At 36.3% G+C, this 16,733-nt stretch overlaps 1 protein-coding gene across 1 annotated transcript in view; it reads left to right on the top strand.

Moving 5' to 3' along the window:
• GUCY1B1 (guanylate cyclase 1 soluble subunit beta 1) overlaps window positions 1-16,733 on the top strand; it is a 40,902-nt gene that overhangs the window by 18,712 nt on the left and 5,457 nt on the right. The window contains exons 5-11 of the mRNA XM_084518118.1: window positions 2,113-2,310; window positions 9,988-10,218; window positions 11,692-11,808; window positions 12,662-12,795; window positions 13,577-13,774; window positions 14,367-14,604; window positions 15,485-15,625. Coding sequence (XP_084374244.1) covers window positions 2,113-2,310; window positions 9,988-10,218; window positions 11,692-11,808; window positions 12,662-12,795; window positions 13,577-13,774; window positions 14,367-14,604; window positions 15,485-15,625 — 1,257 coding nt within the window. The remainder of the gene's footprint in view (window positions 1-2,112; window positions 2,311-9,987; window positions 10,219-11,691; window positions 11,809-12,661; window positions 12,796-13,576; window positions 13,775-14,366; window positions 14,605-15,484; window positions 15,626-16,733) is intronic.

Below are 16,733 nucleotides of genomic sequence, written 5' to 3' on the forward strand. Positions count from 1 at the left end.
TGTCAATTTAAAATGGTTCAAACAGAAGAAAGGAGTAGTTGTTAGAGGTGACAATGATAAGATGTCTAAATGACAGGATCTGGGAGCAATTTCAGCTCCTGGGTCTTGATGCACGTCTCTACTGCTTCTTGACTCTGTTGGAGCAAAGATCTGGATGCAGTAAGCTCTTTGCTCAGCCCGTAATCTGCATGCACAGGGAGAAAACACACTGGGGACTCAAAAGCAGCTGTAGCGCATTCTGGGCAAGTCCTCCACTCCAGCTGTTTAGACAGTTGAGACTAAAGGGCAAATCATGTGGATTCACCTGTGCTGTTGCTTGGACAAAGTCAGTAATGAGGTATTAAGGAGGCAAAGTGGTCTTTCACAATTAGGCCACTGCCATTTGTTAGCAACACTTGTGCCAGACTTAAATGTTAATCATTAGACAACCATATTATAAACATTCTCTGCTTTACTCCTTTTGAGATTCTTCAGGTGTTGATGACTGTAAAACTGGATAGTGCACCCTCTGTTTCCGTATAAGAATCTTTTTTTCTAAAAGGTCAGTATATCCCAGCTGTTTCTGAGGCATGTGTACTGAAAGAACAGTTCTGCACACAATTAAGGAGATTCAGGAGCACTCCCTTGAAGTCAGCTCTCTCATGTTTTCATCCATGCTCTTTCAAAGCAGTCTCTTCCAATTTCATTATCTTGAACTCTATGAAGATCTTAACAGCATTTGCCTTCAAGCCTGTTGCAGCTTTTTGCAATTGAATGCCCACTAACAGCTGGAATGAATTGACTCCCAGACTGTTGCCTCTTCGAGTTTTAATTTGGAGGTGTTGATATAGCAACAAAAACATGAATTTGAAACAAATTAAAAAACTGAAGGAGGAAGTTCCAGGCTGAGTGCCTGTTATGGAATTCATTTCTAAGAACCTCGTTTCCTCTGGAGGCCTCCCAAGAGAAGAGGCAGATGCTTGAGCGCCTCACAGCTCACATGAAATCAAGTTCAGTATGCTTCCACAAATTTAGTGATCGACAGATGGTCATAAAAGGTAGAGAATGGCCCAGCCCACACATTGAAAGTATTTTCACCTCACTTCTCCTTGTGCAAAACAACATGCAAAACCTGATGATAGCATTTGTTTGCGGTGTGGGGGAACTACATTTTAAATATACGGTAATGTTCTGGACTTAGGATGTAAAAACACTGCATACATTTTACAACAGGTAAATGTGGGTAGCAACATTAATCAGCACTCCAGATTGCTCTTTCTGTATTAAACATTATACAGTAAACAGCAAGCTGGAGCCATGATAATTGCTTCCTAATCAAAGTCAGAGCTAGCATTGTATTCTTAGTGTGATTTTGATCTTGTTGTTCTCTTTTTTATTATCTCATTAGATACGCCTATCAATTTCTCATTTTAACTTTCCTGCCCAGATTTGCAATTTGTCTTGTGAAAATTTAAAGTTAAATACATAAGATGTCCAGGATATCAGCTAAAATATAAAAGACCTTTTCTCTTTCTTGAATACCATTTTCTGAAACATTTTTGTAGTAGCTATGATATGTTCTATGTGTTCTGTGTTGTTGGTTTTTTTTTTTGAAGTTTGAGACTTTGTCAGGCCCTGTAAGCTTGGGTTGACTGTTATGGTGATAGAGCTAGTCTGTTGTTTCATTGACGATATGGAGAAAGATTCATGCTTGTTCAGACACACTTATTTGTATTTGACACCTAAATCTGAAGGGGAGATTATAGGGACAAGAATATGGAAAGGATGCAAATGGATGAGCTACAGGTTTGAGAAACACATGCAAGGTCTTTAATCACCAAATGTTTTGAAATACAGCATAACTGAGCATAAATTCTTAACCTAGAGTAATTTTTATAGTGCTAGTTTTGATGTCATTCATGTCTAAACATTTCCACAGTAGATGGAAAGAACTTTGCAAGCTACCTGAAAAGCCTGCTGAGGGCCATTTTAGAAATAGTAAAGCAAATGTGCAGGAAGTGTGACCAGGAGGAGAAAGGGAATCATGGAACAGATTAGACAAGATATGTACTTACATTCGTTAAAACTAATAAGTGAATGCCTTATAATTATGTTTTTAATTTCTTCTTCTAGAACCTGGATGCCCTGCATGACCATCTTGCTACTATTTACCCAGGTATGCGAGCCCCTTCCTTCAGATGCACTGATGCAGAGAAGGGGAAAGGACTCATTCTGCATTACTATTCTGAAAGAGAAGGTCTACAGGATATTGTCATTGGAATCATCAAAACAGTAGCTCAGCAGATCCATGGCACGGAAATAGATATGAAGGTAATGTGTGAAGGGTTGTACACATTGAATGTTTATGTCATTAGGACGCAATCAAGACAAGTGAAGTGATGGCAAACAATCGTTGTTGCTGTCCTCTGTTAGACTGTGGCTTTAGTATTGATTCAGGAAGAGCCACTGTCATTTGGGTTGCTTTAAACACATGCTGAAAAGGCCAGCATTTAATCTGCAAGCAGACCTACTCAAGAACAGTTCAGAACAAATTCTCATTGTTCAAAGAAGAAGATGATGTACAGAAACTTGCTACTGGGTTATTAGGGGTTCTCTTTCTACTTTCCTAAATTCTTTATCTATATGTAAACTGTGAGGCTGATGTGCATTGGTGATACCTGGCTGGAGAGCAGAGTCTTCCTCTTGGCATTCATGCCAGGTCCTTAGCAGAACCAAGATATGTTTGTGTGTCTGGGTTTGTGGGTTCCATTGAATGGGAATGTGACTGGATATGCACCTGCAGCCCCAGAAGAGGAAAAATTTTCCTTAGTCATACAGTTTACATAATATTATGTGTGCTAAGTCACTCGTGAAATGGAAGAAGAAACTTCTGATTTGAGTCTGTACGGAGTAACAGAGAAAAATTAACTGATCAGTCTAACAGTGTAAAATCGGGGTTTGATCTAACATGCAGTTAGCCTCAGATACATCAGGGGGAAAATGACAACATAAAAACTTGTTGGTGTTAGCAATACTGCAGTTCATATCAAATATTTTACATCAAGTACAGAAGAATCTAAGCAGGTACAGCACGCTTTTTTCTTTTATTTTTTTTTAATTGTTCCCTAACCACACTACCTTTCTAGCACAGTTTCACTACTCTAGCTGAAGTAATACTTTATTTTAGCATTAATTTGGCTAAAGTCTAAAAACAAAAACTTCACTTTAACATTTATTTAGTCATTGCTATAAAATATGATTGATTGACTGCTTGCTTTCATAAGAGATTTAAAAATGACCCAATGACAGAGGTAATTACTGCTCCTATATTGGAGTATTTGCTTATAACAGGCTTCCTGTTATAAGCTATCTCAAGTTTATAATGAATGGCTTTTTCCATATTGCAATGGAAATATGTGATGTCCTTTGTTTAAATTCTTGATTGGTAGAAATCCATATTTAAAACTTCTACAGCAAGTGTTAGCAGTCAGGTAGGTAAGGATGCAACAGAATCAAAACAGTCCTCTTCTTTTGTCCCTGTTTATTCAGTGTTAAGACAGACTAGGAGGACCCTGTTGGAAAGTTGGCTGCAAGAATGCTGAAGCTGTTGCTCGACAAGCATTTCTTTTGGTGGTGCAGGCAACTTACACAGTCTCCCCTTCTCTTCCTACTCGAGCTTGTCCTAGAACAGCTTTTTCTGATGTGTCTCTCCAGCTGTTGTGAAGCTATAAAATAAACTAGATGGAGGAAGTGAACTAGGTTCAAAATAACATTTGTTTTTCTGGGTTATTTTTACCCATATCTGTTCAGTTATATTGCTTGGTGTTCTATCACAGAGAGTTCTGCCAGCATAGTGAAAGGGTTATGTATAGACAAAAGTGATCACTGGGAAAGAGGAGAAATCCAGGTTGTGCAAAGCAGCTACCAGAACAAAAGTCTGACAAATTGTGCCCTCAGTCTGAATGTTACTTTACTGAGAAGATTGTATTGGACAGTACCAATATCTGTATATGACTTCTCACGAGTAATAAATGTCCTAAAGAAGTTTAAATAGTGTTTCTAAATTTTAATTTTCATTTTTATTTGTTTTTGTTAGGCTTTTCTGGATATCTTATTGTTGTGCTGTAATTAAATAGAATTTTGACAATATTGGTCAAATCCATTGTAAGTGAACACAAAGTTTCATTTAAATCCAAACTGTTTTTCCAGACTCTCTGATCCAAAGGCATATAGGCCCATAAAAATTGGTATTACCTCTTAACTGAAAAAGTGCACATTCTCTCTCATTTTGTTACATCAGATACCCTGATTTTTCTCATTGCTGTTAAAAAAATATGTCCCTGTTAGTATATTATCTCAGCCCTGAACTTCTCATCTTTGCTAGTTAATAAAGCCTAGCTTTTGACACCTTTAGTGACACCAAATAGTGCTTTACTCCACGGGTAATCACAAACTTCAGTGGTACCTAAGCAAGGAATAAACAGGTACTATGTTTCTGCAGGGTGACAGTGCCAAAATTTGCAATTAATCCACACAGACAATAGAAGTCTCTCCCTATTACACCATGGGTCAACTATTAATCATTGATGTTACAGAATGAGGATTTTAAACTAAAGTTTGTCATAGTGGTACCTGGCTAGTTTTACACCATTCTAAAAGTGGGAGCAGGAGAAAAAATTAAACCATTTTATTTCATCTCAATTCCTTGCTCCATAATTTAGTAATTACGTGTTTCTGACTGTTAGTAATGCATTGTTTAAATAGCACAGCACAGAGGAACAATGCAGTTGCTTTTTATCCCCTCAGTTTTTATAGACCAAGCAGTACCACCTTTTCTGTAAATTATTTCAGTTTGGACTTTAGCTAGATTTTTGCATGAAGAAGAATGTGTTTTGGCATTTATTTATTTATTTATTTATTTTGAACTGATAAGGTCCTTAGTACTCAGCGCTAAGTTTCTGATTTTGTTATGGGAGTTACCTTCCTACTTGAAAGAACAGAGCTGAGATTCCCGAGTTATCCTTCCAAATCTCTTTATTCAAACATTTATATTACAATCCAACATAGGACTGTTTTAGTAAGATCTATAGTTCTCTTTATATTAGTATGAAGTCCATATCTTCAACATGATGTTTAATACTTTGTTATCCACTTTTATCCTCCAACTGTTTAGAACAAATGCTCACATAAATCTTCTTAAGATAGTGCAGACTTCTAAGTTTACATTTACATTAAATTTTGCTTGAAGTTGTCTTTCATATTACAGTTTCTGAGAAGTTGGCAGAATATCTTAATTGTTTACAATTTATTTTTTTTATTTAATTAAGTGTTTAGATTTTGTTTCATGCATTGCACAGAATCACAAAATGGGTGAGGTTGGAAGAGACCTCTGGATTTCATCTTGTCCAACTCCTGCTCAAGCAGGACCACCTAGAGCAGGGTGCCAAGGACCACATCCAGGTGGCTTTTGAAGATCTCCAAGGAGGAGACTCCACCATCTCTCTGGGCAGCCTGTGCCAGTGCTCAGTCACATATATATGTATGTTCTTGTGTTATACAGTCGGGCTTTTCCCAGAACAGTGTCTGTCAGGAAAAATGCCTTTTAACACCTGAGACGTGTGTGATGAAGGCAAGGAAAAAAGAAAGGTCTGAGTTTGTCTCTCTTAAACTCTGTTAGCACTGAAAGGGATTTATTTTTTTTTAATTTGAACTCACAATTCCAGCTGAATAGTTACGGAAAGCCTTGGTTGACATTAATCAACTGATTAGTTCAAATCCAATTTGCCTTATCTTCCCTGATATTGTAATCCATTTTAGCTAAATAGAATTAAGAACTTTTTTTTTTTTTTTTCAGCAAATACTGTCCTAAGAATTGTTCCTGACTTTGAGAACACACTAAAAATATTTAACTTCTGCCAGTCTCAGTATGAGAACTAAAAATCGTCACGCTGCTGGTTACTAGCTTTGGCATAAGCTCTCTGTAAGCAGCCTTCTGGCTGTGCCTTCTCTTGCTTTGCTTGTCAGAGGTTGTTTGTATATAAATGAAGGTGACCTATAAAGGTGAAGTCAGGACACGGATTCTCTCAGGGCTACAAATGGTACAGGACAATGAAGAGTGTTGTAAAATCCTACAAAGCCAAAAATAAAAATAAAAACTGGGAAAACAGCCTGCTGCAGTTCTGTTATTATCTGAGATTGGATTATAAAAATCTCTTTCAGACTGTCAGGGAAGACGGTTTACAGTATCAAATGAAAAAGTGCCGGAGAAGATCTTTGACAAGATCACAGGAGGGCCAACTGTACCCTGGGGTGCATCAGGCACGACATGGCTAGCCGGTTGAGGGAAGGGATTGTCCTGCTCTGCTCTGCGCTGGTGCAGCCTCACCTTGAGCACAGTGTGCAGTTTTGGGCACCACAGTATAAAAAGGACATAAAGCTATTACAGAGCATCCAAAGGAGGGCAACAAAGATGATGAAGTATCTAGAGAGCAAAACGTATGAGGAGCAGCTGAGGTGACACTGCTTGTTCAGCCCAGTGCAGTTCCCTTCAGTTTTAGCCTTGGGTGTGCAAAGGTAACGATGGTACCACTTGGAACCACCCTGGAAGAGCTGCAGTGAAATTTGTCAAGTAGCATGGCACGGTCAGTTTTGATCAAAAGAGATAAAGAATGTAATCCTGTATTCAGTTTTAAATGACAAAAAAATGGCTATATATTCGTCTTCACAATGCAAAGGAAAAAGATCCTTGTCTAAGGACATTCTTGTTTGTCACTGATGCTGAGATCTGAGTATATCTCAGGCACCCACTCGTATGTATAGAACTGAGTCTTGTCTTGCAGTTACATTAGAGAAAGCTAAATATATTAATAAGCATGTGTTTGTTATACATGCTGTATCACATTGATACTGTTTGATTTAATACCTTGTGCGAAGCTCACCAAATATATTAAACCATAGAGGCATGTTTAAAATAATTGTTCCCTAAATTGTCCCTCCCTGAAATATTGGTCTGAGTTTTCACTTGGCTAAGCAAGAGCAAATGTTGAAAATACATTTTCTGAAAAGCACAGGTGGGTAACCAGTTAGATGTTATATATTCTCTTTGAAACCAAGAGAGTGATTTTCCCTTCAATTTTTAACTGCAGTTACTATGGTGATTGAGCTCTTAGACGTGGTGAGCTGATGTCACTTCAGCTAAGACCACAGAGGGAGGCAAAAGAATTAGACTTAATTCCTGGCTTTGTCACTTCTGTCACTGAACTTTCATTTGTCAAGCATTTAATTGAGGCTTCCTCAACAATATTAAAATTATGTTGAAATTCTGTGGCTTGCAATCTTTGCTTGCAGAATGAGACAATAGAAGAGTTCTATCCTAGTTAAGCTTACTTCAGGTAGAAGTTGTTGCTAGAAGCTGTTGCTAGAGCAGGTCTTTATGCCAAGTAGGTATCTGGCCAGTTAGGTTGGACCCATATGTACAAGGGTGAAAGGACAGACTTTAACGTATTATGTTAATTGCCGGAAGTGCTGATTTTAATTTTTCTGACAAGTAAAAGCTCAAGGCATTGTAGAAAAAATGACTAGAATTTAGTTACTGTGAATGTCACTGTAATTCAAGAATGCACTTGGAGAATGTGGTCTCTCTAAGCAGACAGCCCATGTTATTCTGTGTTACCTTCATTACTTTCTTAGGATGGATTTCATCTTCTAGGACAAGAAATATATATATGTATATATATATACAATGATATATAAATATATATCATTTTGAAGATTGATTTTTTTCACTATCTCTAATGCCACAGAAAAAGGGAAGTTGTAAGTTGTTTGAGGTGGGTGAGATCACAAGACAGGAAGATGAGCTAGTGCATAAATTAAATGAGCAGGAAAGACATCATGAAATTACATATCCAATAGGGAGTTATTTGAGGATGATTCAGTAGCTTTCTTAGCCTGTAGAGGAATATGATTGTAGCTTCTGTTAATAAGGGTCTGTGCATGGAAGACCAGAACCAAATTCAATAGATCTGCTGTGTCCACAGCATATCAGGCTTACCACTAGTGTGCAGCTGGTGCTCTGGCTGTTTTGTAGGTCTGACACATTTCCATGTGTTTTGCCTATAGTGCATCTGCTGCACTATCATGATGTGCTAGTACAGCCAGCATTTCTAGATGCCCTGGAGTCTAGTCAAAAATAGTGTTGCAAATGAAGTTGAAAATGCTGGGGAAATTTGCAGCTTTGTACTGTTACTGACATAGTTCTTATCTATAAAGATAAGTAAGATAGCACAATGTGCATGATGACTGACTTCATCACCGTGAAAGTCTGTAATAACTGCAGAGGATCATACCTCAAACAAACCTAAACATATTTTGAAGCATGTAGCAGGTCTAGTTTAATGCTGTTCTTTTTTAACTAACACTTGAGTTTTGTTTATTGATGCATCATTCATTCTAATAAAAAATGGGAAGCTATGAAAAACCCTTACAGTGCTGCATGGTAGCAGGACAAAACATGTAAGTACAGGTGTTGCATGGTGACAGAGTATGCAGTGACTAAGATGGTCATTAGGTGGTAATACTAATATCTCTGAATATCATCTGCTGTTATTGTGAACATTTCCTTAAAAATATTCAATCTTTAAAGATGAATTTTATGACTGCTTTGGTGAATGAAGAAACTTTTTATAGTCAAATAGGAGATCTAGGAGCACCACCTTCTTAAATTTAGCATCATTTAGAAATAAAATACTATTATGTTGTTTTATGCTGCTGCGTGCAAATAGGAACAAATAAAGTATCATCACACCCCAAACCACCAGCTAACACAGCTAACAGTTGTGGAGGGAAAATGTTTAATAGTCTAAACATCACTGTTTGCACAATCTATGTTTTGTTTTCTTATTTTAACCGTTAGTCTCTGTGGCTAGATGTGTAAAGGGCAAAATCAGGATGCATTAGAGATTTTAAGAAGCCTTTTTTTGTTTCAGTGGCTGTTAAGATCAGGCTCTGTGAAAACAGAACCAAGAGCAACATGTTCCAAAAAGTTGCTGCTAAACAATACTGTGTAAATAGAGTTGTTCTGTTCCAGTCATTAAATCTAATTAGGCTTGAGAAGAGGTGAATTTGGCCTCTCAGGGTAAATTATGTTATTCTATTAATTATTAGCTTTAATTATACTATAACATATGACTCTCCCTGCAAACAAAATAATCCCTATTAATTTTGTCTTCTTCACTAACTTTCAGTAAAATTTCTAAAGAGAAATGCTTATTCAAGACATTTGAGATTTCACTGATGCAGAATAACCAGAGTCATCTATGATTTCATTTAATATGGAATACAACTCTGAGAATCACACAGAATCACAGAATTTCTAGGTTGGAAGAGACCTCAAGATCATCGAGTAGAAGATTGTAATTGCTTTTTGTTTTATCTGTTGTGTGTGATATTGAACTCATCACTGGATAAGAACTGCACATTCAAACCTTTGCTCCATTTACCTCTCTTCTGGCTGACTGTGACATGCCCACCCTCCAATCAAGCACTATTTGCTGTTGTTTTACAGGCCTTGCAAGCAGTTTTCATTAATAGAAGGATTCAAGTGGTTTGTGTAATTCAAGACTTGACACAGATCCACTCAAGGAGAGGGGAGAGTCCTGTTGGGAGGCACATACCAATAAAAGCAAGCATAACCTGAGCCTGAATCCCTGATTTCAAGATGTACATTTCACTCATCACATATATATTATATTTGAATGATCATCAGTATGTTGTTCATGTGAAGAACAACTGTTGCTAAGTGAAGACACAATTCCTCCCCTGGAATTACAAATACTTTTTAAAATCAGAAATACTTACTAAAACACAGAATTTTTAAAGACACAGTTATCATTCTTGAATTTGTCTTTCTGGTCTAAATGTATCCCTGTCTTCATAGTAGCATTGCAGTTAATAATGAATAGAAGGGTTTTCAGTCTTTCATCTTTTCCTTCATTACTTTTTTTCTAGGTAATTCAGCAGAGAAATGAGGAATGTGACCACATTCAATTTTTAATTGAAGAGAAAGAGTCTAAAGAAGAGGACTACTATGAAGACCTTGACAGATTTGAAGAAAATGGTACCCAAGAATCTCGCATCAGTCCCTATACTTTCTGCAAGGCCTTTCCTTTCCACATAATATTTGACAGAGATCTGGTGGTCACACAGTGTGGCAATGCTATATACAGAGTCCTTCCACAGGTTAGATGATTCTGTTACATAGTCATAGAGATGCCTTATGCTAGATGATACACAGCTGTTGTTTGTTTATTTATTTTAAAAGATGAGTAAAACAGGTTTAGGATTCTCTGTCTAAACAGCATTTCCATTTAAGTCTGTAACACTTGCTGTACTGTGCTCCTGTTGTTTGAAAAAAGAATATGAAAAATAGCCCTTAACCTGCAACAGTTCTGTTCCTTAAAGATCATGTCTGTAATGTGCAGTAACAGACCAGAGAATAAGCTCAAACAGAGAATACCTGATCACCCACATGGCTCAGGTTTTAGCTTTTTTTTCCTTTTTTAATTTTATTTTTATTTTTTACTTTTCACGAGCCTGCTCCAAGATATATTTGTTGCAAAAGTGTTAGATTAACAAGTGGATTTATGACAGCATGACTTGTTGGCCTGTGGTTTAGGAAATAGTCTTGCACATACTTCTCTATAATGTAGCGGCAGGTGCATACTCTGTATATATTACTTCACAAAAATGCCTTGATATGTACTTGAGGTGTCTGATGCACATAAAAGGAAGAGCTGAATAACAGAAGTTATATGCTTTCTTAGCTTGTGCATTATAAGCATCAATATTAGCTGAGGTGAGCCAAACTATGATTGTGATATAAATCTGTGTTCTGAACTGAATGCAGCTGCTGTGATTTCCTCTGGTTATTTGAAATAGAAGATCATTCAAAGGCCAATTTAATGTTATGTATTCTGTATATGAACAGGATAACTTGGTTCTTGCCTGAAAGGACAGAGAGTTTCTAAAAATAAGCAGTAGGAAAAAATGATACGATAGAAAGAAACAAAAGTAAAAGAATTAAAAAAATAAATGGCCTTTATAGTTATGTGGGCTAATATTGCACATATGATGTTGTATATGAAACATAGCCATATTTTTTAAATGCAATTTTACATTATTTACTTTTTCCTGCTATTGGCTTGTGGTGATGTCTTCCTGGATTTTGTGGAATGATTTGAAAGAAGAGCTTTGAAATTTTTCTCAAGGTCATTCATGGAACAGCTATAACTATTTAGCCTGCTGAGGATGGCCATTGGAATCCTTGCTACCAGATGACACTTTAGAGAATATGGATTACCATTGTAAAAGGAGTTACAGGGAGGATACTTAAGAGGAAAACACTGAAAAGCTTTTTTATACTTTTCTGTAGAATGGGGGCAGTTTGTCAGATAATTAATGTGAAATATCCTAACACAAATTTACAAGGTTATCTTGCAGGCTAGAGTTGTACTTTGAATTCTAACATACTTTTGTTGTAAAATTCTTAATTTGAAAGCCTTGTGTTGTAATGGAGAAATGTAAAAAGTACATGTTCTCTTCTGTTCAGTATTGTCATCTAAGCTAATTGAATATAATTACTCCATGTATACTTTTATTGTAAAACATTTCATTTTTTCTTTCCTTTTTTTTTTTTTTCCCTTTACATTTTAGCTGCAGCCAGGAAATTGCAGTCTGTTGTCAGTTTTCTCCTTGGTCCGGCCTCATATTGATATTAGTTTTCATGGGATTCTCTCACATATCAATACAGTCTTTGTACTGAGGACCAAGGTAATTAGAGAATATTCACCTGGCTTTTCTATAAGTAAGTATGCTTTGGAGAGATAAGAAGTGCTGAAAAAGCAGAAGTATTCAGAAAATATTCTTTGAACAGTAGTAAGCTCAATCTCTTTTGAGTCTTGAGACAAGAAAAAGTGTCAGGTCTGAATTCATGTTCATTAGTTAGGTTAAATGTTTTATAGGAATGGTGAAGTATACTTACTTCATGCCTGATGGTTTCTTTGCAAGGGGCCAACCCCACATATGGCATATACCAAAGTAAATCTAGAAAGGTAATTATATGCACTTTTGCTTCATAACAATATGGGAGACAAATATGAAATTTTGCTTGACAAATATTGCTTAAGCCCATACATTCCTATACATTTCTGTACCCTTTTCTCTAGGGAGGGGAGGAGGCAGCAATGTGAAGCAATGCAGCATGTAGAGTAGAGCCTACTATGCCAAAGAGCCTGTTTATTTATAGAAAACTGTACCTGAGAGAAACCAACAAGATTTCTTAGAGTTTCTCCCAGGCACAATTAGAACTTCATAGAATAGGCAAATCTTGTTTCAAATGATTGTGAAGAAATCACACAGAAGAAAACAAGAAGTTATAAACATGAAGATAAAGATACCATGTTTTGTAACTTTGAAGTAGAAAATGATAGTATTAAAGTAAGGATAGTGTGCTGTGCTCAAATGATAGTTGGGTTTTAACGTTGGGTGTAACTTTTAGACATTCTGACAGCCTTCATTGTGAAAGCACTTAACATACACATTGTGATAAGTAACACACATACCAGTGCCATAATAATTGTGACTTTGCAAATAATTGTGACTTTTTTTTTTTTTTAATCACCAGGAGGGGCTGTTAGATGTAGAAAAACTGGAGTGTGAAGATGAGTTGACTGGCACAGAAATCAGTTGCTTACGCCTGAAAGGGCAAATGATCTACTTGCCTGAAGCAGACAGCATTCTCTTTCTTTGTTCACCAAGGTACTTTAAACCATAAGAGTTCTGTAATATTGATTTTCATTTTACAGTTACTAATTTTATGAGCACTTATGAAAGTACTTCTACAGAGATTAATTGGCCCAGGTATTGATTTAATTGAATTTCGTTTATACTGAAAGAGGAGGTAGCATTTAAACATCAGAAGTTAGCTGATTATTAAATGATTCAATATAAACATTGAGATGCTCTGTCTTAGTTTGGACAAGTGAGAATATCTCATGATTCAGTGATTTTTGGCAAGTCTTGCCCCTTATTTCTTATTCTGGGAAAGCTGAGATGTCACTATGATTTAGTTTCCTATGAGGATTCATTTTTTGAGGATTCAAGCTTTAATTTAAAAGAGCAGTGATGTTTATAAAAAGGGATTGGGACTTGAATGGAAGGCTTTAGCTAATTGAGCTAGTATACCAGATTACCTCATTAATCTCACGTGTAAAAGTGAAACAGAGAGTGGATGAAGACAAGAAGAGTAGAGGCTACCTTAAGATAATCTCACTTTTATTTGTTCACTGAAGAATGTGCATTTCATATGTTCATGGAACTCCTCAGTAAGAATCCTGTATTTAAATTCAAAAATCAACAGACATGTTTTAACACAAATAAGGTAATTTGTAGAAGGAATATTTTATATATCTAACCAGAATTTTAGAAGTATAATTTTTTTTTCTGTTATTCCACAATCTCTGCTGTTCATCTGAGGTTTAAATGCTTCTTTGGCAAACTTAATTGTACCCATATTGCTATCTGTTTTTCCACACTGCAGTGTGATGAACTTGGATGATTTAACCAGAAGAGGGTTATATCTGAGTGATATTCCATTGCATGATGCTACCCGTGATCTGGTTCTTTTGGGAGAGCAGTTCAGAGAGGAATATAAGCTGACTCAAGAGCTTGAGATCCTCACTGACAGACTGCAGCACACACTACGTGCACTGGAAGATGAAAAGAAAAAAACAGATACGTAAGAACCAAATCCTGATTTTGATCTGAAACAGTCACAGCAATATGTTATTTATAGGTACCTTCTTCACAAAACAGAAGAATCTGGGAAGGAATATAAAAGATATGCAGCGCCAGTAATTTTGGAGTCAAGAAAGAGCATTTCATTTTAATTCGTTATAGGGTTTTCTGTAATTCAGATTGTCAAATGTCTTCTGCAGCATAGGCTGTAGCTCACACAGGTGTTTTGATGTCTCCTTCCTTTATACGGACAGTTATGAGAAGTGAACTGGCAATCCTTTTTGCTTTCCTAATTAACCTAAAATAGCAGTTTTGCAAGCTTTCTTACCTGCCATTGCTGTAGCCAGGTGAATCTGATGAATGCCCAAAATGTTACTATTAGACAGCGTTCTATGGACCCCTTACTATATCCTCTGTACCACCACGCTGACAGGTTAGTAGATATAGCAGAAATGCTTAAGGAGTAAGTAGAAATGATCCAAGACACTACTAATGGATCATGTCAGAAGAATTAATAATGTCTGCAATATGTAAAGTCCTTTCTTAAGTTTCTTTCTTTTTTTGCTTTTGTCTTTCTTTCCTTACTCATTTAGGTTACTGTACTCTGTTCTACCACCATCAGTGGCAAATGAGCTGAGACACAAACGTCCTGTTCCAGCTAAGCGTTATGACAATGTCACCATTCTCTTTAGTGGCATTGTTGGATTCAATGCTTTCTGTAGTAAACATGCCTCTGGAGAGGGAGCCATGAAGATTGTTAACCTTTTAAATGATCTTTACACAAGATTTGATATTCTGACTGATTCACGAAGGAATCCATTTGTTTACAAGGTAAGCAGAAAAATTTCAAGTAATTTAAACTGTGACTTTTCAATAATTTACTGTCATGTCTCTCTTTTCCATCCTTTGGACTTCAGGCTTTTGAAAGAAGTAGTTAGATTTGAATGGTGTTGCCTGATAATACATAGCTAAAGAAGAGTATGTTGTTTATCGCTAAGTGTGTGAAGGAGCACACAGGGCATAGTTTTCAGCAGTTTTTCTGCACAGTCACTGGTTGCGTGGATGTATAATTTTCTTTCCACATTTAGCAAATGTAAATACTTAAGTAAGCAGTTTGTCGTTCTGCTGACCCTATGCTTTAAGACATATATCTCAGTCTCCTGGTTGTAAATTATAACCTATTACTTGGTTATTCAATGTGATTTTCATTCCTTCAGTAGCAATGAGGTATAGTTGGAGATACGGTCGTTACGAGATACAAAAGTAGATATGTATGTCTCATATATATATATATTTATGTGTGTGTGCATGTATATGCTTGTATGTTACATGTATGAAATCTATTGCTAGTTTTTACTAGAAATCAGTTTTATATCCTGTACCAAGTAAATAAGTGTGTGAGTCAAAGTAAACACGGCACTCAGTTTCTACATGAATTCTAGAAGACCCAAAAAGAGAGGCTGAAGTTCACATAATCAGTGTTATTTTAATTTGTTAATACACTGATTTTTTATCAATACAATAAATGCTTATCAATAACAAGAAGAGGTCATTAGAATTAGAATGATTTGAGTGAAAGCAAAGGGAAAATATTTGAAAGGACAAGCCGTCTTGAAGGAAGCACTACATCCATTCTAGTACTCTAAAGTCCACAGTAAGAATTTTGTACTCAACTAATTGAACAATGCATGTCTTCCCTATTGCATAATAGGTGGAAACAGTTGGGGACAAGTATATGACAGTGAGTGGTCTACCAGAGCCTTGCATTCATCATGCACGATCTATCTGTCACCTGGCATTGGATATGATGGAAATAGCAGGCCAAGTTCAAGTAGATGGTGAGCCTGTACAGGTTAGTAAATGTGTGGGCTTGAATGAAGAGCCTGTTCTTTGATATGATGATAATGCTTTGGTAAATACCATAATGCTAAAGTCCCAGTCTGTGCAAACTTTATTCTGAGACATATCTCTACAAATAATATGAAGAGTCATCACATGTAGATGTATTGTGTATAGTTCCTCAGACCTTAAAATTATGCTTAACCATTTAAAGAACTAAATTAGGTCCACGTCATGTGTGTTTGTTTTCTGATCTTTTTAATCTAATCAACAAATTTGCACTGTGCATCAAATACAATTAGTTGAGTCTTCTTCATCTCAATGAACAGAATGATAGTATCCCTTGTTGACATTTGCAATTGTGCTTGAGATCCTCTTGTCAGCATGGGAAAATAATTGCATTATAAATAGAAAAGTATGGTTCCATAGGCAGTTACATCTATGATTCTAACAGTAGTGTATATCAGTGGAAGTTCAGTCATTATGGGCCTTTTAAAGGTGTTGGTGCATTAATATAGGATTGATGAGGCTGCATTGACCTGTCCTCATCAAAAAGCTCTGAGGGCAAAATAAATAATGAGTTTGATACTAATTTCTATTTATATGAAGCCTGTTTCTCTAACACTTAGCTTAGGTCTGTTTTTCACTTTTTCAGTGGGCAAGGAAGTGAGAAGGTTTGATTTGAGGGCTTTACAGTAGCCATAATGTGCTATAAGAATTAGTTTCTTCAAACCCCTGTACTTGAGCTTTTAAGTGCAAAACACCATATTTCCTCTGAGAAACAGTCTTTCTCTTGGCCTAAACCATCTGTTTCTGCATCTTTGAGAGCTCATTAAACACAGACCTGCAGAGTATGCCACTCTCTCCACTTATTTTTATTTCACAGTATGTAATAGCAAAATGGCATGGTGCATGTTAGAAAAATATGTTTGTTCTTTCTTGTGGAAGGCAGAGACATAACACTACAATAATAATAAAAAAATAAATAAATAAAGACACAAAATGACACAAAATGCAAAACTTTGAAGAAGCTGGAGTTGTCCACTGAGGGGGAAAAAAAAAAACACAAATAACAGCTAGTAAATGGAAATGGCATAATATCTGTATTTAGTTGGAAGCAG

The sequence above is a fragment of the Aythya ferina genome (genome assembly GCF_964211825.1).
Source record: "Aythya ferina genome assembly, chromosome: 4".
Classification (NCBI taxonomy): Eukaryota; Metazoa; Chordata; class Aves; order Anseriformes; family Anatidae; genus Aythya; species Aythya ferina.